The sequence below is a fragment of the Anguilla anguilla genome, chromosome 12 (genome assembly GCF_013347855.1).
Source record: "Anguilla anguilla isolate fAngAng1 chromosome 12, fAngAng1.pri, whole genome shotgun sequence".
Lineage (NCBI taxonomy): Eukaryota > Metazoa > Chordata > Actinopteri > Anguilliformes > Anguillidae > Anguilla > Anguilla anguilla.
Genome location: NC_049212.1, coordinates 147561 through 172183, shown reverse-complemented (window position 1 = coordinate 172183; position 24623 = coordinate 147561). Strand labels below are relative to the sequence as shown.

General features: G+C 40.4%; 1 protein-coding gene across 2 annotated transcripts in view; it reads left to right on the top strand.

Annotated features, from left to right (window-relative positions):
• The window catches only part of fnta (farnesyltransferase, CAAX box, alpha), a 71775-nt gene extending 48386 nt beyond the window's left edge, over window positions 1-23389 (top strand). For both annotated transcript variants that reach the window (XM_035385285.1, XM_035385286.1), the window contains exons 7-9: window positions 2017-2079; window positions 9311-9482; window positions 22966-23389. In XM_035385285.1, coding sequence (XP_035241176.1) covers window positions 2017-2079; window positions 9311-9482; window positions 22966-23115 — 385 coding nt within the window. In that variant the 3' untranslated portion in view covers window positions 23116-23389. The remainder of the gene's footprint in view (window positions 1-2016; window positions 2080-9310; window positions 9483-22965) is intronic.
• Window positions 23390-24623: the final 1234 nt, after the last annotated feature.

Sequence of the window (24623 nt, the reverse complement as noted above, 5' to 3'; positions counted from 1 at the left end):
GAGTGGTCGAGCAGGCGTATAGGATCGAATAGGTGTATAGGTGAACTGTCAACAGCCAGTGTGAACTGGGCTATAAAGTGCTATTCAAAAATTAAAATTAGAGATGTTATACATCATTGGAAAGTGGCATCACAAATTAGTGTATATTTCACAAACTGATTGTCCAAGACAATATATGACCTTAATCTTGAAAGGGGCATCTCTATGCGTAAAACCAATGGTAAGGTTGTATATTTATTCCATATTTAGTCACAGATATGTATAGAAGATTGACCTGGTACAATTCCACAGGAATTCATCTTGTTTAGTTTACTATTCAATTAGTAGCATAGTAGTACTGGCATCCCTTTGCGGTATTGTTGGCTTCATCTTGTTACTATGATGGAATACGAAATTTTGTTAGTGAAAGAATATTTTTATGAACTCCCAGATAGACACAGTTGTCTAGTGTGTCATGCTTGGGGGTGTAGTTGCAAGTGAGACTACAGGGATGTTGTTAAATGCATGACCAAGTGACAATGGAAGCACTTAAAAACTTTGTATTTTGCATAGCTGTTGTGTATCGTATTCTAATAAAGCTAGAACAAATAGTTTCCACTCATAGCACTGAATGTCTGAGTTCAGCAATCTGAGGACACCTATGTCCTGGCCAATAGGGGGCTTGCGTGAAGGGGTTAAAAAGTTGAATCATGACATAGTTATTCGGCATATGGAATTTGGCAATTGCATTTCAGTCTGGCCTACTAATGAAAGTCAGTAACTGGGTTGTCACTCAGATCAAGGCTCCAGAGTGCGACCAAAAATCTGTCAAGTGCGACTAAACATTTTCATTGGTCGCACCGGTGCGCCTGACATTTACAGCAGGTCTGTCTCTGTGTGTTACGACAGAGTATTAGGGCCACATTGAGGGAAAAAAATTCGGAGATTTTGAGAATAAGGTCGTAATATTACGAGAATAAAGTCGTAATTTTATGAGAAAAGTCATAATATTATGAGAATAAAGTCAGATTATTTGAAGAAGAAAAAAGTCGTAATAAGGCTACGTGTTATTTTAGACGGGAAATATCAGAAGAGCAGCCTGCCGCCTGCGTTAAAATGAGGAAGGTGGAGTACCTTGTGAGGCTATACTTTAGTATAGGTTTCACAAATAACATCAGCACCACATTATCATAAGTATCATTTTTATTATCATTTTTCTCAAAATATTATGACTTTGTTCTCATAATATTATGACTTTTTTCTCAATTATTACTTTATTCTCATAATATTACGATTTATTCTCATAATATTACAACTTTATTTTTGTAATATTACGACCTCATTTCTCGAAATCTCTTTTTTTCCCCCCTCATTGTGGCCCTAATACTCCGTCATAGTACAGTGTGTGTATATGTGTAGCGTTATTTATTTTTCCCACCCGCATTCTGCGAAGACCCGCCCCAACTCTGCCTCTGATTGGCTCTGACCCTGATATTCTCCTTCGCTGAATGTGGTTGGGGAAAAAATGGCATGTATGTGTGAAACCGCGCCATGTACTCCTCCGGGAGCCGCGCACCCTTCTGTTTGAGTTATTTGAGTTTGATTCATTTATTTGAGTTTGTCAAGCACTTTAAACATCAGCACTTTCTAAGTTTATTTTTAAAACAATTGAGGTTATTGTGATTTCTTGTTTGTGCTGTGATTTAAATAAAGATAAAACATTTGTCTGCACCTTTATTCCTAATTACAATCATTTACATCATGTGTTAAGAAATTACCAATGTGTATGGGAACTGACAAAAAAGGTAACGCTTAAATGTATTGTGGTGCCAAAAGGCGCGGTGAAAAATTTTGGGTGCACCTAAATTATGTGCTGGTGCACCTAAATGAAAAAGTTAGGTGCACCAGTGCAACCAATGTAAAACGTTAGTCTGGAGCCCTGACTCAGATACATTTTGCAATATTTATCCCCAAGTACTTTTTTTTGAAAATAATTTTTTTTTTCTCTCACTAACATTTTTCACTTTTCTCTCACAGGTACTGTTTAGAGCAAATCAAGAAGGCTCCACACAATGAGAGTGCCTGGAACTATCTCAAAGGGTATGTGTTCATGCTGAGCTCTTATAATTTATAATGTAATGTATTTTAACCTACAGTTTATTGAGAAAACGCCCTTAATGAAGTAATGCATCTTTTCTCATCAGCAGGAAATAACAAGAATTTTATCAAATAACGTAATATAACAGCCTGCACAAAGAATTTTCCAAATCATACATCGATATATTCATGCTTAGATTAGTCAGGGCAGTAGGTTTAGAATATCTACCAAAAAAAGGTTTTAGTGAATTTTTATTCATTTTTTAACTTTCATTTTTAAATTTTTTTTTTTACTAGCCCCCTCACAGCCACTTAGCAAGTAGCCAATCAGTGCCAAAATCACGCAGTGGTCAAAGGGAGGTATGGAGGTACCCAATACCACCAAGTTTCATAGGTCTCTGTCATGTGGTTAAGCCTGAACTGGGGACAGAGGAAAATGGCAAATAGCCTGTCCAAAATGGTGGTAACAAATAAGGTAAAGATATAGGTTCCAGGTGAGGAAGTTGATCAGTACAGCACATTTTTAATCACTAAAAGACAACAGTGATTTTCATGAATTTCGATTTTTAACAAATGTGTGCTCTATGGCACTACCATGTGACTCAGTTGTAGAGTGCCTATGTAGCTGCCAAATTTTTTAAAACGTTTTGGGTGACAAACCCCACACACATCAATATGTATTGGCTTACTGCAGCCATATACATTTATAAAATTTTGTTTATATAACTTTTAAAGAGAAGGTTCAAAGGGCTTTATTTGTCTGGTTTATGCTGGTGAGACAAACTCCTGGTAGACTGCAACATAACGCTTCAATAATAATAATGGTATACAAAAAAGAAAACATGAATAAAAATAAAAAGAGAGAAGAATATAAAAAGGAGTAAAAAAAGAGCAATATAATAAGTAAAAAAGTAAGTCCTAAAATAAGTCTTAGGAAGCAGTGCAACTGATACAATATAATACAGTTAGTACAAACAAAAAAGAAAAATACAAAGTAAACCTTAGGACGGTAAGGTGCTGCAGTGTACATAGAGGTAAAGAGGTGTAGGGTAAACGTCCCTATTAAGCCCACGTACCATATAAGCCCACTTGCAACTTCTGAGTCAAATAAAAAAAAACTACATCATCATTTTTTGCTGTGTGTTGTTTTTTCAAATGAAGCTGCTTGTTACGTAAATGACACTTTTTATTGTAAGTCAATCACATTTGTCGATAGTGAGTTATCGAAGCACATGTGTGGCATGTGCCTGCTGATCCCAGAAGAAGTTGCAAAAAAACTTGGTACCCTCAGAAAATAACATTTTTTGTATATTTATACTATTGTTTTTGGAAAGTACTCACTTGTTATCAAAATTTAAGTGATTAGTGTTTTGAATGAGACATATGTTAGAATATTACCTGAATTAGAAATATTGTATCTTTTGAAATCAAAATATGAGTTTTAGCACGCTAGCAAACAGACCACATGCTGCATCAGTACAGTAGTTACATAGCATGGTTCATTGTAATGACATAAAGCATGATAAGCATGTATAGTTTATATTTTTGTATGCAGTTTATATTATTATACTGTTAAATAGACAATAAATGTGTATGTTTATCTTTATTTATTTTTTAATTAACATTTTTACCTGATGGGCTTAAAGGGGACTCTAGCAAAAAAATCACACTGTCTGAGGTGGATATAAATGAGTATAGCTAATTACTTCTCTACATGATCAATTTATACTTTTCATATTATATTAGTGCACCATATATAGATTTATTTCATATAGTTGTTTTTTTTAATGTCATGTGAGTAGAATAAAATATTCTGTCTTTTAACCATAAATGCACTGATGTTCCCTTTAAGCCCACCTGTTCCCATTAAGCCCACTTTACTGTGTTTCAGTGGGGATTTTCTCCCTTTTGACCTTTGAACTATTTTCCTCCCTAATTTTGACCTCACCTACTGAATCAGCTCCATAATTCAGATAATTAATACCCACGTTTAAATATCTGTGATATTGCATAGGTCAGTTCATTCTGGATAGGCCTATGTTCTATCTTAACATTAGCAATCATTTTTTAATCTTTACTTTTCCGATGAGTTTTAGTTTAAGATGACTAAAGAACTACAGTTCATGTCCACGCATGATGGAAGCGCAAGTTCATCCTCTGCAAAGCAGGGCTGTAGGGACCTGGACCATTCTATTTGCGCAATCATGAGGTCATTGAAAATCTACAAAAAAAAGATGAAAGCCATGAACGACTTGTTAGAGTAAGACAAAGACAACCACAACGTGGGCAAAAGATTGAAACAAACAAATAAAATAAAGCTTAGACCACCCTATAACCTATGTTATGTTACACTACTAAGATGGAGCATGGAGCAAATGATAGCCTTACTAAAACGATACAATAACCTCAAAGAGCATAGGCCTACATTTAGTCTAGGAGAAAGTAGAAATTGCAGAAATGTTGACATCTTTCTTGTTTATTTTGTTTAAGTTATAGGCTAAAGATACATGAGCTTCAATATGTTATGACTGATGTCTCCTCATAATGAACTGTATGTTTTAACGTTACTCCACAATGAACTGAATGGTTTTAAAATGTGTTTTTACAATGTTTTCAAACTACAATCCTAAATGTGATTAACATTTGAAAAGTTATTGTTTAATTGTAAATCCTGAAATTGACTCATTTACTATCCTTAGAACATTAGTATTGAACCTGAAATTGTTTTTGTTCAGTCAGTCGGTCTTCAGAAATCTTCATAAAAAAACACCTGCACTTTCAACCAGCTGACTGGACCAGAAATTCTGGCCAGTTTCAAATGCCAAAAGCACACCATAGGATAGAGATACAGACAAAATGACAGCACATATTGAAAGATGAAGTATTGAAGAGTTATTTCTACTATAGTTTTGATTTTGTTCGTAAATAGTTTTTTGGCTACATTCCAAAGAAGACATGTTGTAAGTTTAGCTTTTTCTGTGTTGACAACACAGCAAAAAGGCTGGTCATGCCTATTTCAAATGCCATTTACAGGCCATAGGATAGGAGTGGAGACAAAATGAAAATAGCTATTGAGAGCTAAGAGATTACAGATTTGATTAGAACAAGTTTGTATTGTTAAGATTTTTTAAATATGTATTTATTTATCAACAAATCATGAAGTGGGCTTATTTGGAACACCCATGGGCTTAAAGGGTACGTTAGGTACCCATTAAGCCCATGCCAGACATTTGACATATTTTGACAAATTAAACAATAAAAACATTAGAAATTGGTATAAATTAATTATTGACACTTCAAATGAGAGATTAGACTTTCATTTTAACTAAAATGTTCTCACTTAAATTGGGGCAGTATATATTAAAAATGTCTGAAAAGCGGATTTGGTGGGCTTAATAGGGACGTTTACCCTATGTGCTTGAGGTATTCAAAAAAATATGAAAAATATGTGCAGAAAAGATGTAAACGGGTAGTTGGTCAAACTATTCCAGGACAGTTGTCCTGGCTGTGCAGTTAAAAGCACTGATGGCCTGAGGGAGGAAGCTCCTCCTAAGTCTCTCAGTGCTGGTCCTGTGGCTGCGTAGGCGTTTGCCTGACCGCAGCAGCTCAAACAGTCCGTTGTTGGGATGGAAAGAATCCTTCATAATCCTCTTCATTAGCCTCGAACCGTGCATAAAAAGAGTCGTCTGCCAGAGTAGTGTCAGCACTCCCCATAGGGGGGCGCCTGCCCTTATGGTCTGTAATGTCCCATAGTCCTTGCCACATGCGTGGGTGTCTCGCTGCTGGAACTGAGACTCCACTCTGTCCTTGTAGCGACGGTTCGCATTCTTGATTGCTCACTTCAGCCTGTAGGACACCGCCTTGTACTCCGTCATGTCCCCAGACACCAGTCCCTCATTATAGGCAGTGGTGCGTACGTTCAGAGCAACGCGGATGGATCTGTCAGCCCACGGTTTCCGGTTTGGAAAACTTTCACCGTAGGGATGACGTCATCCACCACCGTTGTAATGAAGCCGGTCACCACTTCCGTAAACCTGTTGACGTCATCAGAGGTGGACTGGAACCTGTCCCACTCAGCGTCGTCCAGCGCATCCTGTAGCATGGCCTCTGATTGGGCGGGCCAGCGCTTGACCTCTCGCAACACCACCTCAAATCAAAATCAAATTTTATTTGTATAGCGTATTTTACAGCAGTTGTCACAATACGCTTTATAGACAACCCTGGCCTAAACCCCCACAGGAGCAAGCCTAAGGCAACAGTGGCAAGGAAAAACTCCCTGTGGCAGATGGGAAGAAACCTTGGAAGGAACCAGGCTCAAGGGGGAAACCCATCCTCCTCTGGTTGGCTCAGGGTGCCGACAGTTTTATAAGGTGTATGATGTGGCTCAGGTGATGGGTGGGGCCAGGTGGCAGTGATGAGAAACAGCAGGTGGTGACAGGGTTGGGGCAAGAGCCCCGTCGGCAGCGTGGGGAAGAGGGTAGAAACGGCAATTAGGGAATTTGCAATATAGCAGACAGTGGGTAGTGGCAGTAGTATGTATTGGGGGGGACCCCGCCAGGAGTAGTATATGGCTGCATATCTACTAGGACAGGGTTGGAGAGCCCATGCAGTCATGAGGGGTAGACAACCATACCCGCCTATCAAGAGCCAGCCCATGTAAAGCCGGGTCACAGCTGATTGACAGGTTGACAGTAAGGAAAGGATTGCCACTACAAAGCTGTGGCAGCACACTGGGCATGACAGTGCAGGTGGGGCGGCACAGAAATACACAGACCGGAGGTTTGGGAAAAACAGCCCAACAGGGCCTTTTATTTAACAAAAATTATACACAAAACAAAACCGTTCTCAACAACTAATGTTTCTTGCCTAAATCAAATAAAAGTAACTGATATTTGGGGTAACGATGACCGGGAGACCGCTGAGAAAATCCCTCTTCAAAGCTGGAAGAGGGATGTGGTCCTGCTTCTCCACCGGACTCTGAAATGCAAACAGAATCACAAACAGGTATTAAAAGCTCCGCTGCAAACCCAAAACCCTCTCTTCAAGGGAGACAAAGGCCTCCTTTTAAGCTCCCAGCCCAGTTCCCTGGAGTGGCGGCAGCTGTGTCTCCTCATTCATTTCAGGTGTTTTGAGTGCAAAGGAGGGAGTTGGGGAATTTCAAGGTTGCCACTCTCCAGGGTCCTGTGGCTGGGCTTCATAGCGTGGCGCTGTCCCGGGTCCTGAACAGCTGGCCTGGTGGCAGGTTTGAGCTGATGTATATAAGGCTGGGAGGGGCACTGCGGGGGCATGCCCCGATCCACGCCACAGTACTTATTTATGGAATTTATGGAAATGGATATCACCCTTTTGTTATAAATTATTTGTTTTAAAATGGTAAATTAAGTTTTATAATGTTATAATGCCTGCTTGAATGTAATACAGTATTTGGCTACCAGACTTAACTTTTCTAGTTTAGTGTTCTGACAGAACTGTTGCAAACTACTGCCTGTTGCAAACTACTAAAAAAAACACAAAGGTTGTTTTGTGGATGGAACAGAACCTCAGTTCTTCAGTGGCATTTTCCTTCAGTAAATACAGAAGCTGTCAACAATAAACGTCACCAACTTGGTGCATTGTGGTTCTGTGCACCGGAGTGGCCTTAGCACAAGTCTAGATAAAGTGCTCATCAAGTACACTTTCGCACTTATGTTAAGTATGTGAATGCCCATGTCTGCAAATGTGATCAAACTATGCATGATATCATGTCTAAAATTCTGTTTTATTCATTTTAATACTCAAAGACTGCCTGAAGGAAGTACGAGGAAATTTGGAAACATAAGCCAGTAAACTGCCTAAATTCTGCTTGAATTTTGATGAAGATACCCTGCTGAATGAAGTGGAAATTATGCTTATCATGAATATTATACTGTATGTCTCTTTAAATGTAATTGTTTTTCCCATGGAATGCTTCAACTGCACACCTTTGGATTTCTAGCTCTTTATTTTCATACATTGTCCTCTTAAAGGTCCCACTTCTTACAAATAGAAGTGCAGCTAGTTTTGCCATTGATAGTGCAGTGTGGCATGAAACTTAGTTATCTCCATAATGTTTGGGACAAAGACAATTGTTTTTCTTGTTTGTCTCTGAACTCTACAATATTAGATCTGCAATCAAATAATTCACATGTAGTTAAAGTGCACATTCTCAGCTTTTATTTAAGGATATTTTTATACAATTGTTTGATACCCAGTTAGCCAATCAATGCAGAGCTTGTGAAAAACTTGCTGTTCCCACCCTAAACAACCTGTTTAACTTTAATGTCAAGAAACTCATTGTATTTAGATTTTTTAAACAAATGTACTGCAGTATTCTTTCCTCTTAAAAACCATGTCAACATGTTTGGTAGACCTTGTGGGTTATTATAAAAGTGATGAAAAATAATATGACACTGGACCTTTATGCATAATTCTCTTGCTGCATTATGCAGAAAATAACATGCTTTTTTAATATTCTGTTTTCATTCTTTTTCTTGCCATTTGTATGCAATCTGTGCAACATTTTTTGGATCTAGCTCTGTTTTGGTCCAAGCGCCATTAAACTTTTCCTTACACATTGCAATGATTGTTAGCAAATCTAATAACTAATGCAATTAGCCTGACAGAATGGTAGTTATCACACAATAATATTTGTCCTCCTTGGACCTGGAATTTCATTTTGTCCCCTGTAGGGGATATGAGTGTCTGGTCTTAATCTCAAGTACCATATGCTGAAACAAATACAGCAAGGGACATTTAATAAAGTAAAGTATTTCCAACTGCAACATGAAATATATATGTAACATACACGAGAATTTAAAGTAATAATGATTTTTAGGATATTTAAATTTTTATTTAATATTATTGATATGTTTGTATAGACATTTTTGAAGCTGGAGTCATTTTTTGTTTGCCATTTTACCATGCTATTGCCTCCCTCCTCCCAATTCCAAAAGACTGAAAATAAGAATATAACATCCTCGTAACCAGAATTCCAGTGATGAATTGCAGAGAGGTCAATAAGGACAGTTGCCATCACCTTCATCTGTTGTAGCTACCCTGATCAAACCAATTCCTCTTATAGTGACCCAATACCACTAATTGTATAACCAAAGAAAAATGTTTTACTGGTCTCATCTCACCTTACACTTGGGTCTCTTGTGTCCTTTCCCAACACTCAACTATAACCCTCACTCTTCCCTGCCTCTCCCCCCACAAGTATCCTGCAGGACCATGGGCTGTCTTCCTACCAAGGGCTGTTGGAGCAGGTGCTGCAGCTCCAGAAGTGTCATAGCTCAGCCTATCTGACTGCCTTTCTGGTGGACATCTATGAAGACATGTTGGAGTGTACTGGTGACCACCGAGAGAAGAATCTATTCAAAGCCTTGGAGGTGAGCAATAGGCATACAGGGCAGAGTCAGAATCCCTGAAATAATGTTGGATAGCTGTTTTGGCAATGTTACTGTACAGGTCACATCTGGTGCGTTAAACACAAAAATACTACAACACTACAAACAAACGCTTACGTTACAGTGTGAAATATCCTCATTATAAAATACCAATGACCTATTTAAAGAAATTCAATTTAAAAAATAACGTATGTAACCAAAATATTTTCAGCAGTAACACTTACATTTGGACAATGAAATCTTATCTGTGTTCAGTAGGTCGAGACAGAGACAGAATCAATGCTGTCGCTCCCCAGTTCTAACTTGGCCCAGAAAACAATATATCAGTTAGGGATAGCAGGAAACGTCTGCCTTAGCCATGCTCAGAATTTCTCAAGCATAATAATATTTTCCAAGAAATTACGAAAGTCATTGATAAAATTTTGCCAGGTGCAGGGTCTTTAACTGCTGGCGCAGACTGAACGCGTAATGGAACTATAATGAGACAAAACTTCTGCTTACGCTAAGCTATAAAACGCTATTCCAAAAGTAAAATTAGACATATTGTACATCGTTAGAAAGGATATTCTGTCACCTATTGGATCAATTAATTGTTGATCAAGCCGGTTTGTACTAGAAAATACGAAAACACTGTAAACAACATGTGGTATTACTCACAACTATTTTGGAAGGTACAGTTGAGGCCAAATGTTTACATACACCTCGGCTAAAGACATTCAAACTCAATTTTTCACAACTCCACACATTTCATGTTACCATACATTTCATGTGTTAAGTCAATTAGGATGTCTACTTTATTTCCATAAGAGGTCATTTCAAAATAATAGATAAGAGACAGATTTATTTAAGATTTTATGTACTTTATCAGATTTTCAGTGGGTCAAAATTTTACATACAGTTTGTTAGTATTTGGTGGAATTGCGTTTAATTGCTTAACTTAAATCAAACGCTTGGGGTAGCCTTCCACAAGCTTCTCACAATACTGTACAGAATTTTTGCCCATTTCTCCTCACAGAACTGGTGTAACTCAGTCAGGTTTGTGGGCTTCCTTACTTGGACATGCTTTTTCAGTTCAGTTCACAAATTTTCTATGGGATTCAGGTCAGGGCTTTGTGCTGGCCACTCCAATACTTTCACTAATTTGTCTTTAAGCCATTTAAGCCATGGCGATGTAGGATCCTCTCCATGGTGGATGTAGATACTTTGGTTGTATATACTTTGGGTATACTTATATACTTTGGATGCCTCCAACTCCTTCACCAGTTCCTTTGTTGTTGTCTTGGGGTTCAGTTGAACCTTTCGGAGTTTTTTCAGCCCTGGGAGGTAATTTGTGCCTCCTTCCTGAACGATTCAGTGTCTGTGTGGTCACAAGATTTTTATATTTGCATACAATTGTTTGTACAGATGCTTGTGTTACCTTCAGTTTTTTGTAAATTGCTCCTAAGGAGAAACCGGACTTGTGGAGGTCCACAATTTTTTCTGGGGTCTTGGCTGAGTTGCTTGGATTTTCCTGTGGTATCAAGGGCTAAAAGGCAGTGGCTCTAAAGGTAGGACCTTAAATACAGCCCAGCCACAGGTGCCAATTAACTCCCAATGAACTCCTAATTTTGAAAATTGGCCGATCAGAAGCTTCTAAAAAGTAATTGCATAAATTCCTAGAATCTTCCAAACTGTTCAGAGACAGTCAACTTGCTGAATTTTTGACGCAATGGAATTCTGATATAGTGAATTAAACCTTAAATAAATCTATTTCTAATCAATTGTTTTAAAATTACCTTAGATGTAATTGACTTGCCAAAAGCAATGTATGATGATAAGAAATGTGTGGAGTTTAAATATATTTAGCCTCAGTGTATGTAGACTTTTGGCCTCAACTGTCACAATAACAAATGACCACATATTTCACAAACGGATTGTCCAAGACAGTATACTGAACAACATGGCCCCAAAGTTAAGACATTTTTATATATAGAGGGTATGCATTGACGTCACTTTCCCACCAGAATACGCCCCCTTAGTCGGGACTGAGTGGCAAAACATCCTGCGACATGGCTGCCTTTAGTATAGGAAACTGCAAAACCAGGAGTAAAACAAACGATTATCTGCTTAAATTAAAGGCAGTTGGACTCGACAGTGATCCTTACAACTTACCAAAGAACCAGTGGTCCATGGACATTCAACGAGAAATCAGAGCTATCTTTTTACAGACTGCTGAAAGCTAAAGAAAAGAGAAGCGATGCATCGCTGCAATTCACAGAAACAACTCGAATCCAGGCCCCGAAACGTGGATTTGCGGTTGTTATTTTGTACCAGGCATGTTGGATTCCCCCTGTGGAATGAGGCATGTGAGAGCAAACATAACAAGAACAGTTAGAGTGTTGTTTTGCTGTCCTATTAGCATAACGCCACCAGGAGTTTGTAGCATAATGATGTGGCAGAGCTCCTGGTGTCAGCCAAGCTTCGTCCTCTGCAATCGCATACTTCTTGTGGCAGTTTGTCACCTCAGCTTCGTGGCTCCGAAGGCTGGGTGTTGTTGCAGAACCTCTTGTGGGCTAATTGGATTGGCAGGACAATGACGAGGCTGATGAGGCACAGCAGGGCCGGGCCAGCCCCAATACTGCAGCCCAATCTTCTGAAGGGATTGAACCCCTCGGTTTGCCTGCCCTCGTGCGGTATGTTGGGAGCAGAGGTTACTAGCGCATGCCCCTTGATGTGTTGGTTCTCATTGAGTTTTTAAACTCTGTGAGAATAAATGTATTGGTTCTCGGTGAGTTTTTAAACTCCGTGAGAACTAGCGATTTCTGTGCGTCAGTTGAGGTCGGTCTTATCCCTTATCCCTCTAGCCGCGTTTCCACCAAAAGTACCCAGGAACTACTTTTCAAGTAAGTAAAAGGTTCCTTCAGCCTATTGTTGTCTGCGTTTCCACCGCGGTCTAAAGTCCCTCGAAGATTAGGCAAATTAGCCCACTGACGTATGAAAAGGCGACGTTGTCGTCGGTCCATCTGTCCTATGATTTCTTCTGTAACCTCATACTACCACCGAAGTAGCCTACATTATTTTCTAATAACCGGGACAGCCCTCTAAGTTTTCCTGCAGCGCGGCAGAGAATACAGCTGGTGATTCAGCATAGCCTTGCAGCATGCGAGACCAGGTGTATCTCTTTCATTTGGTAAATGGTAAATGGTAAATGGACTGCATTTATATAGCGCTTTTATCCAAAGCGCTTTACAATTGATGCCTCTCATTCGCCAGAGCAGTTTAGGGGTTAGGCGTCTTGCTCAAGGACACTTCGACATGCCCAGGGCGAGGTTTTTGAACCGGCAACCCTCCGACTGCCAGACAATCGGTCTTACCTCCTGAGCTATGTCGCCCCATTTAAATGTGAAAGCAAATCAGTACTGGAAATTGATATCAACCGGTATACTGAAAAATGCATTTGCAAGATCGATCACAGTAAAATAAGTTGCATTGCTCGGGACTTGGCAGGATCAGGTACAACCAGGGCACGCTGTTGCACAGTGCTATTTACAGCTTGCAGATCTTGCACAAAACGCCAAGACCCATCAGGCTTTTTCACAGGCAGGATTGGGGTATTGCATGGAGAATTAGGGCAGGGAACCACGACACCAACTTTTAACAATACATCAAACACAGGGCCAATCCCCTCCTCGGCCTCTGGGCGGAGGGGTATCGATGTTTGCATGGTCTGTAATCTGACTTAGGGGTAACTTGGAGTGGAGTTGCCCCGGTCATGAGCCCCACACCCCGGTCACCCCGCCCTGGGCATGTCGAAGTGTCCTTGAGCAAGACACCTAACCCCTAACTGCTCTGGCGAATGAGAGGCATCAATTGTAAAGCGCTTTGGATAAAAGCACTATATAAATGCAGTCCATTTAACATTACCATTTACCACATCATGTTTGGACATAGCCCACAATTGAGAGGGAATTTCACTCAATTTCAAGTCTGACACATGTGACAGGTGCTGGTGTTTTGGTCCGCAAGCAGGGCAAGGTCATTTTTCAGTTTTTACACATTACGAAAGTGAAGATTATAAACTTTCAAATGGTGTGTCATACATTGAAATCTGAAAATAGTTGAAGAAGATATGCTTATTTGAATGTTGGTACTCCTAAAATCAAGTAGCAGAGAAAATCCCCTTGAAAGATCTTGAACTTTTCACACTTCTCACAGGGAGATAATGGGTGGGAACAACAGCTAGTTAACTCCACCCCAACCACTCCCCCACTAGAGTACCTGTAAATTCTTGCCCATTTAGGGGAAATTTAAACTAAGCAGGGTACCCAGCATCTCCAAATCTACCCATAATGTCTAAATTATTAACACTGGTCTAAAATAGCTAGGGTCCAGAAACAAATCCAAAATCTCTCCAAAAAGGAATGTAATGCTTTTTGTCCATTGTAAAGCATATGAGCCCCTAATGAAGGTTTAAGATGAAACATAGATATAATTTAAACATAATGCTGCACAGTACCTAAATGTGTAATAATTAACTCTTGTATGTAGCCTATTTCTATACTCTGTACACTCCTGTGTTTTCTTGTATGGGAATGGGACGATATAAAAACATTTTTCAGCCGTCCACCACGTTTTGGCAATGTTTTAACACTCTCCTCATCACTGTTGTATGCGTCACCAAAACCATTACACTACTAACTAACGCTTACATTACAGTGTGAAATATCCACATTACATAATACCACTAACCTATTTAAAGACACTCAATTTCTAAAATAACGTAATAACCGAAATATTTTGAGCAGTAATACTTACATAGCAATGATGAAATCTTATCTATAGCCGCGTTTCCACCGCAGGAACTATACCCCGGAACTAGGAACCTTTTGAGGAACTCAGTGCGTTTCCACCGCAGGAACTAGGGTCTAAATTTAGTTCTGGGGGCTTTTTTTACCCCCCAAAACGTTCCTGCTCGGGGGGTAGTACTTTCCGAAAGTACAGGAACCTTTTGGGTGGAGCTTGCAGCGCTGAACATTTCTGATTGGTCGAGTACTCGCAGCATTTGTGTTGTATTTATTTTCCGCCATTACCCGCCATGTTTGAAAATATGCAGCGGCAAACCAATTTATTTTCATAATAACTTCATGTTATGCGGCGCAGTAGCCTAGTTTTGGTTATAGCCTGCCAACGTCTTGGAATTATAACGTGTGCTCTTCTGTTCTTTTCTTGCTTTAGTATTCGTTTTATAAAATGCTAAGCATTCGTGCTGGGACAGCATATTACGTAGGCTACCAAAACATTCAAACGGATTAATTCGGTTGCTGAATATTTTCTTCCGGATTTTCTTTGTTAGCCCGTTGTAATTGACTCAAAACGTTTGATACAGTTATGTGAGGTATGCGGTAGTTCTGCGTAATTAACATTGGTGATACAGTACAAGCAAACTGGAAATCACCTTCCGCACTTTTTGTCCGGGTAAAATAACAGGTTAATTCTAGTAATCTTCCCTTTAGCTTTTTCAGACTGCCGTAATTTTACTCAATTTTACTGCCATTTTTCAATTCCACGAAAAGACCAGGAAGACTATGGACTAATTTATGGTGCATGGTTCGCATCTGGAGGGCACACTTCGCTGCTCGGCTAGCAGTAACTTTGAAGGAAAGCAAACGGTGGCTGTACCCCTACTAATTTACATTTTCACGCAAGTCCGAGTTTTCGTTCTATTCTTGTCATTTTGCCATTAGCCTATAAGGAATTGACGACGAGAAAGTAATCAAACAGCAAATTGTTTACAACGTGTGCATGTTTTCTGCTGTTGTTGCCAGTTATACATATAAATGTGAATGCATTCTGTCGCTTCGGATGTCATGACATGAAAGCGAATGTTCGCATAAAAACATAATGAATGTGTTTGAGAGGATATATGAAAATCAATAAATACAAAAGTAACCATATATAGTCATTGTTGGTAACCCGTTGTATATAAGTGAAATAAACCCCTCCGGGCTGTCCCGGTTATTAGAAAATAATGTAGGCTACTACGGTGGTAGTATGGGGTTACAGAAGAAATCATATGACAGATGGACCGACGACAACGTCGCTTTTTCATACGTCAGTGGGCTAATTTGCCTAATCTTCGCGGGACTTTAGACCCCGGTGGAAACGCAGACAACCATTGGCTGAAGGAACCTTTTAGTTCCTGGTAAAGTAGTTCCTGGGACTGAAAGTTTCGGGTAATTTTGGTGGAAACGCGGCTTATGTTCAGTAGATGGAGACAGAGACAGTAAATCAATGGCAGTTATATCTGCTTCTGTTTTGCTCCAGAAAACGGATGTCTGATAGGTCTATCAGTAAACACATGGCTTAGCTATGCCCAGAAGTCCTCAATAATAATGGTATTTTCCAAGGAATTACAAAATATCGTTGACAACGTTTCGTTAGGTGCAACGTCCTTTAATGCTATCATATAGAGCGAATGCCATGGTAAGAAAATGTTCGGTTACCCTAACCTATAAAACGCTATTCCAAAAGCAAAATTAGACGTTATACATCATTAGAAAGCTTATACTCTCACCTACTGATTGAGCGTCCGCCATTTTAGCAACCTCACACAGTAAACAAACATAGGCTACTACCACACGGCTTTATTTATGGGCGGTGGCTTGACCAAAACAAAGTGACAATAGCCAACGAAATCAAACATGCTAATTAAACTGCACCCCCATCACGCCTCCAAAACCCGGGTGTAAGAATCACTAAAACAAGCCGAATTTGCTGACAAATTATAACTATTTAGTGACCCTAAAAATGTTGTTTATTCTATTGAGTGACTTCTTCAACACTTTAACTTTCGTAATATGAAAAAAAGGAAAACAGTAAAAAAAAAATTAAAAAACCTTTTTTGCCTCCTAGCACGATTTCAAGATTTGCGACTTGCGGACCTTTTCTCCAGCAGCCGTCACACATGTAGGTAGGTGTGGGTGTCCCGTGGCATTTCGTGAATGCTGCGGGCCCCAGTCAGTGTGTTGGGAAACTGGTGCGCAGTGACACGCAGAGAGGGAGAATATGTTGAGTGTTCTCTCTCTTCCCAGTCCTTAGCATCCAAACATAATTGTACCCACGGTCCTATGTCCTCCCATTTTTTTTTTTTTTTGAGGCTTTGCACAGAGACACATGGGGTGCACTTCCCAAAATAGTGTAGAATTGTTGTTATGATGAGCTCAATTGTACAGACAATGTGCAAAAATCATGTCCTAACAAAAACGAATACAGTTTAGTTTCACCGTACCAGGGTTTTTTCATAACCCCAGTATCTACCCCGACTGAGGTGTGCATGCAGTTGTAATTCTGTCATCCTGTCCCCTCTGCCTGCCCACTTATCCCTGGCCATTTGCACGGCTTTGGCTGCAACTGGGCATCTGTCTAGATACCAGGCATAGCAGTACGTATCAAGTTTTGCTGCATTCCCAATTTCAACTTTTAGACCTTCATATGTACATTCTACAACCATTCCTAATTTGCACATTAAATCTCTACCAAGCAGATTCACCGGACACACAGGGGAGAATAAAAATGCATGTTTAAAAAGGATAGCGGAGTTTGCTTGCATGTCCTGCACCACTAAAGGGACTGTAAACATTTCTCTAGCAGTATCTCCTCCCGCATCCTGGCTGACCATGGTTTTTCCGCTAATAGGTGGGGGCTGTGATCCCCAAGATTTTGTTGTTATTACAGAATGACCAGCCCCCGTATCTACAATAAAGTCTAATGCTCGCCCATTGACTTGTAATGGCCAGATTATTACAGAATTAGAGGCCGTTCGATATAGAAAAACCGCGGACTCACCACCTTCAGCATGCATGTCCTCCTCCCGCGCCCACCTTCATTGTCCCTGGCCTCCAGGGTTTTGGAAAGTCACATTCCCTGGTGGGGCCGTGTCCCAGCCCCCGGTAGCTTGGTTGGTCTTGGGATGTGGGCAATTACGAATCCAATGTCCTTGTTGTCCACAGTTGTAGCAGACGTCGGGACCCACCATAGGCTGGGGCCTTTGTCCAGTCCCTTGACCTCGGCCGAGTTTACGTCCTCGACCGCGACCCCTCTGCTGCTGTTGTTGCTGTCCCTGCTGTCCTGCTTGGGGGTTCGGGCACTCCAGCATAGGTAGCTGTGGCTCAGCCTTCCCTCCAGGTATGCTGTACTGGGTGGTGCTTCTGGTGCGCAACGGGCTGCTGGGCGGAATGGACGGGGGCTCATGGCTGCTGGGGCCCCCCCTGACCGGGTCTGCGACGCTGGAATCTGGGGAGGAGGCAGGAGTAGGCATAAAGCTTACCAGGGCTGGTGCTTGACCTGTGCCGGTTGTTGTCCCACTGGTGGGGGGTTGGGTTCGGCGTGGGTCGGAGCTGGAACTTGCTTCTGCCTGACCCCTCTGCCGGGTGCAGAGGGTTGCCGTGGAGCTGGCGGGTGATAGGGCGGTGGACACGCAGGGCAGTCCAGGTCCAAGTTAGTTTGGTGTATGCTGGCGAGTTGTGCTGAATTTGGATACAAAAGGCCGCAGGAATGCGAAGCAGGAGGTAACACTGAATCTAAAAGTGACGGTTTTTTCTCAGCTGTCTTATCTCCGTCTCCCCCCTTAGTCGGTTTCTCCTGCCTTAAAGTTGTTTCTTTTGTCCATAAAACTACTCCATCCCAGCCGGGTTTATGTTTATGTTATGTTTTATGTTTATTTCTCTTATATTTAGTCTCATGCTCCTGCAATCTAATCTTTAAGAGTTCAATCTGATTTGGGGTAAACCTGCCCTTTTTAGGGAATCCTAATTTTTCCCAGCTATCACACTGGTGCGTGGCTGCCGACCCATATTTGTCATGCATGATCTTTATTGGACCCGTAAATTCTAAGTCCTGGACCTTTGAACCCTTTGAATTATTCGAACCCATGGCTGTAAGTTTATCCTTTAACCATTAGTCTGTACCCTATTTTTATCTTAATGTATATATTCGTGCACGTTAGAATTATTTATCCACACTATTACTAATTCTTATATTTATTTCATGCACTTACCGCTGCATTCAGTTCGAAATATTCAATGGTTTAAATTACCCGTTTCTTTGAGACTTTGTCTCTGACTTAATGGACCCGTTGGCCCCTTCTGTCAGACAAGCTATAACTGGTCCCAGACTGGGTCTTCCCATCTGGGTCGTCCTGAAACGTCCTGAATACAGGGTTAAACCATAAAAGAGGAATACCGTCCTCCCAAGGGATACCGCCCTCTTGAATTACCCGTTGAACAGAAGTGCTGTGGTCTCACCTCGGTATGTTCTTAGGATCGCGTATTGGTCACCCCCTACATGAGCTTCCCCGACCCGGACCGGATACCATCGTCCTTCCCCGCAGGCAACTGCTTACAGTCCCTTCACTTGGCGGGTTTTCGGTTCAAGGGATTATAACCCTAGGCAGTTTACACTGTCTTTTCCGCGTCACAGCCTTTAGGGTTACTCTGTAGGGAAAAACCAAGTTAGCGATCCTGCCGACTACGCCAAGAAATGTCAGGGAAATTACCGTTTCCCATCCCCACATCACCAGAGGTGAGATCCTTCCCCAATAACACAGAATCACAGCACTTTCAAAGATCAATAGGACTTTTATTCCACTTGCAAGGAGAAGAAAGAATGAGAGAGCACTCACAAAACTCTCTGAAGTTTCAGATGAATAGGCCATTCCTTATATCCACAATCTCAGTAACTTTTCACTAGGCACAGGAGGCGTGTTTCTCCTTTTCACATAAACAGCTGCCCCCTGCCCTAATTAATCCTTACCCTCCTTAGCAGTGGACACCCGGTCTGACAACCTTGGTCTTCCCAGCTTTATTTTCTCTCCCGATAAGATTGACCGTACAATAAAATCCTCCAGGATGCGGTGTCATCCGCCAGTCCTCCGAATATGTGGAGAATGGGACAGTCTGTTTTTCACACTTAGGCCTTGATCGTTTATCTTTTTGTTTACTGACCAGTTCTCAGACAGTGTCTTCTCACTTTCCAGAACTCAGAACAGACTATGCAAAGGTCTAAACACTTGATTTGAAACTATTTGCTATAAAGAGTATATTTCGAATCACTTACATTTGGATATATGGTATAACAATAATTAAGAGAATAATAAAGGATATATTTAATCACGTGACTCTATCTGTTAACACACATACTGTTAATCAGAAAATTACTCTTACAAGTGACATCATTTCTGCTGCTTGTAGGCATTTCTTAACAAAGATGATAGTGTTGAAGATACAGATAACAAATGACAGTTTTGTACAAGTACAGTTCAAAAATATAAAGTCCAAGTTTAGTTTTCAGAGACAAAGAACTGTTGTTTCAGCCAATGAGATTCATTTAATCACAATATGTAAAGATTCTACTAGTCAATCATAAGTTAGGGTCAGGGAATCCATACCTAGACTGACCATGTGGGCCTAGAGGTCCTTTAGTCCACTAAAGCACTTGATTTATACCACCGCTGTCTACCTCCTCTAGCTTACATTACAACAGAGACGTGGTATGGGGTGAAACAGCATATAGGCTATTAAAAGTAAATTTTCAGAAATACATTCATCAAGTTACCTTAAGATCAATATTTTTCATACAATTGCTATAATGTAACACTTTCTATAAGTCAACTTTTTAATCATAACCCAGCATGCCACATACTCGCTCACCCACCTCTTTATTAGTATACGTATCTGGTATTGGGACTCCAGAACAGCCTGAATTCTTTGTCATGCGTTTAACAAAGTGATAGAAATATTTGCTACGGATTTTGGTCCATGCTGATTCAATTGCATGATATAGCCACACATTCATGGTATGAACCTTCTGTTCCTCCTCATTCGGAAAGTTGCTCTATTGGATTGAGATCCTGGGACTGTGCTGGCCATTGGAATAAACTGAAGTCACCGATATAGTCATGGAACCAGCTTGAGGTGATGTGGGCATTGTCACATGGGACATTATCCTGTTGGAAGTATCCATTTGAAAAGGGTAGTATGGCCATAAAGGAATGTACATGGTCAACAGCAATGCATAGGTACGATGTGGCATTCATATGATGCTCATTTTGTATTAAGGGGCCTAATATGTGTGCAAAGAAAACATTCTTCGCATGGATTCATGCTTTTTATGCCAAATTCTGATCCTACTATCTTGTGGCAGAGATTTGTCAGGCCCTGGTGCCTACCTTTCCTGGTTTTGTAGGGTGCTTTTGGGTTCCTGAACAGGATCCTCGGGCAGAGCTGGGAAGAGCGGTCTTCATTTGCGGCACAACTGTGCTGAGTGTTGTGCCCTATTTAACTCCTATTTTAACTTAGTTCGTTTGGTTGCTTGCTGTCTCTCCTGGTATGTTTCTTTATTTAAGTAGACAATTTTTGTCTCATCTGTTACGTTGGGCTATAATACGCTATTCCAAAAGTAAAATTTGATATCGTTAGAAAGCTTATACTATTATACTTGATAAATTAATTGTCAATTAAGCCAGATTGTACTAAAAAGGGCGACAACACCGTAAACATGTTTTGTCACAAATAGATTGTCCAGGAAAATATATGACCACTCAGTCTCGAAAGGGATATCTCTACACTTAAAACCAATGGTAAGGTTGCATATTTATTTCATATTCAGTCCCAGATATTGACAGCAGAATGACATTTTTTAGACATAATTTTAGAAAAAATTGTCTTTGTTAGGGTCTTTGTTTATTTCATTATTCAGTGAGCAGTGTTTTCATTGCTGTATTTGCATATCTTAGGTATATTGTTGGGAATAGAAATGTTTAGTGGTGAAAGAATATTTTTATGAACTCTGAGATGGATGCTGTTGTTCAATGTGTCATGCATGGGGGCTATATTTGCAAATGAAACTGCAGTGACGGGGTGCTTGTTAAATGGATGGCAGACGCGACAATAGTGACACAAACTCCGTATTCGGCATAGTTGCATTCCGTGAATTCTTTACCAGAGTTTGTATGCTTTGAGGGAAGGAGAAAGTCTCAAGTGTTGGAAGTCTGCTTATGACGATAGGCTGGTTATGCCACTTAATGCTAAAATTTGTTATACTGGTGCAGTCGTCCTCCCTGATTCCATCCTCATAATGCAGTGAGTTCCACACAACAGTCTGTTTGGCTGCTTATGTTCTGCTGTGGGCTGGCAACTCGCTGTTTGAACTGCTTCTTGGTTCAACACCCAAACTATTTCTGCTACATTTAACAGGATATTCTCAAATTCTCTTTAAATAATCTCCACAGTCTCCCTCTTGCAAGTACTTGGGCACAAAAATATTTGTTGTAACCTGTTCCTCATATGTGACAGATTTTTTAAGTATCTGGTTTAATTGAAAAAAACTTGTTAACATTAATTTCAGATCTCGTTTCTGTGGGTATATTTGATCATGCCACTCTTTCATCAATTACAGTTATTTTCCATTTTACACACAGTCCTCTTCAGGCGGCACCTCTCCCCACCCCTCCCTAGCCTATAGTTTAGCTCAATGTACCTAGTTAGGCTAATGCGATCACGTTAGTTTTTATTTGGCAGGATTGTTTTTGTCTGATTCTGATTAGGCAAATGTGATTTCAGTGCTAGTTTGTACTTGGCAGGATTGTTTGTTTGTTTGCTGAACAGGTTACCCTACAGGGTTGGAGTCCTGATCTATTATCATTATTATTATTATTATTATTATTATTATTAATAATAATAATAATAATAATAATAATTACATTTATATAGCACTTTTCCAGATGCTGAAAGTGCTTTACAGTGAAGGGGAACTCACCTCACCCACCACCAATGTGTAGCACCCACCCGGGTGATGCACGGCAGCCATTTTGCGCCAGAACGCTCACCACACATTAGCGAAGGTGGAGAGGGAGAGAGACATTTATTTAGCCAATTAAATCTGGGGATGATTTTAGTGGCAAGTTTGCGAAAGCCAGATCTGGGATTTGACTAGGACACCGGGGAACCCCCTACTCTTAGCGATAAGTGTCATGGGATCTTTAATGACCACATTGAGTCAGGACCTCGCTTTAACGTCTCATCCGAAAGACGGCATCTCCTACAGCACAGTGTTCCCGTCACTGCACTGGGGCATTGGGGTTTATTTGTACCAGAGGGAAGATTGCCCCCTGCTGGCCCACCAACACCACTTCCAGCAGCAACTCCGTATTCCCTGGTGGTCTCCCATCCAAGTACTAACCAAGCCCACACCTGCTTAGCTTCAGCCATTTGGCAGGAGCAGAGTGCAGAGTGCTCTATGTGGTCACTTCTGGCACTACAATCTTTACTTCACTCTAGTGTGTTTCTTTTGCACTTCTGCACCTTGAACTAATGCACTTGTTGTACGTTGCTCTGGATAAGAGCGTCTGCTAAATGCCTGTAATGTAATGTAATGTAATGTAATGATGAATACAAATGAGTGGCGTAATAGGCTGTTATGTTTTGCTCAGCTTTGTGATGTCCTGGCTGGAGAGATGGACCCCATACGCAGCGAGTACTGGAAATACGTGGCCCAGTCCCTGCAACACAAGTATGGCACTAACTACAGTGCTGGCAACCCTCCCTCATCCAAGGAATCGCAGAAGACTGCCAATGACTGACAGAAAGGAACCGTGCTTTGCCCCTCCCTGCACCTGCTGGCACATTTCTTCTCAGCAGTACTGAGTTTTGTTATCCCTTATGCAAGACTAAATAATGTATTTTAGTCCAAGCATTTTCTGTCATATTTTCTATGGTAAATTATGTCTGTGGCTGTTGAAGATGCTTGAAGATTGAAATGTTGCCAATATACTGTACAGCAAAGCTCTGCATTGCTTAGACTGTAATGTATTTTTTACTCTAGCACTCATAATAATAAAATGGTATAAATCATTAGCCTGGATTTTATTTTACCGACCATGGCCCCCCTGAAATTTTTGGTGTTGAAAGGTCTATCTGCCTATTCCTTATTACATTACATGCATATTCCGTAAAATTTGTTTGTGATTTGGTAGATTTTGTGCCCTATTTCACAGTCAATTCTTGAAAAAGCGTGATGGGCTGCACCTGAACCGGAGGGACACTGCTGCATTGGGCCTATATGTATGCACAGGTACCACAGGATTATTCATCTAAGGGCTTGGGGGGGCAGGGAGATAAGATAGTAAAACACATTTTAAAGGTTATTCTTGTCGCAATTAATTCCAAAGGTAAGGTTAATTCATGTGTAGTAGCCTACCATTTACAATACTGTGGTCAATTAATCTACATCAATTCGGCTTTTGTTAATCTGTGCTACTGCAAAAGCTATGTGGCACTGCAAGCTCTGTATTTAAAGGCCCCCTTACTGGACCCTCGGGTGCCTTCCTCCGCTAATTTAAATGCCAGTTGAACACAATACGAATATACAGAATACAAAACTGAAGACAAGACAAACTAGGTTCATTTGTGTCAGATTTTATGTACCCCTTGCTTTATTATTGCTAACGTCTCTCTTTTGCTCAGGACACTCTCAAAGATGCCTCAAAAAAAGTTCAATAATTCCGACAATTTATCTCTATTAAAATTCTGAAGTTATGTTCATTGTTTTACAGCATTGCAAAGACATGCATTTATCTCATTGGCAACAGCCCATTCAATTTTGACCACGATTAGGTTATACCTACCTTGGTCAAAATGAAATGAGCTGTTGTCAATGAGATAAATGCATGACTTTGCAGTGCTGTAAAACAATGAACATAACTTCATTCACGGGTAAGTACATTGTTTACAACAATAATGGAAGTATTTCTGTATTTATCTTTACAGTCTATTTATGCATTAAAAACAAACACAAAACCAAATAGCAAAAGCAATGGCCTACTATACAGTCCCATCTGATGTGTGCATATAATTGAATGCATGTGACCAGGTGGCTGTGTATTTTCCATTAATCATGTGGTATAGGACCTTCAAATAGCGATTGCAGCAGCAGCATACAAGATGTTAGTGACCGTGTTACATTTATGGTGCATTACATTTAAGGTTTAAGATTTATTTTATTTTAAAAAGGGACAGTGCACATTAATAAACATGAAAACTTTTACCATGTAAATGTGCCAGATTTAGCCATACAGGCTAATTTTCATCT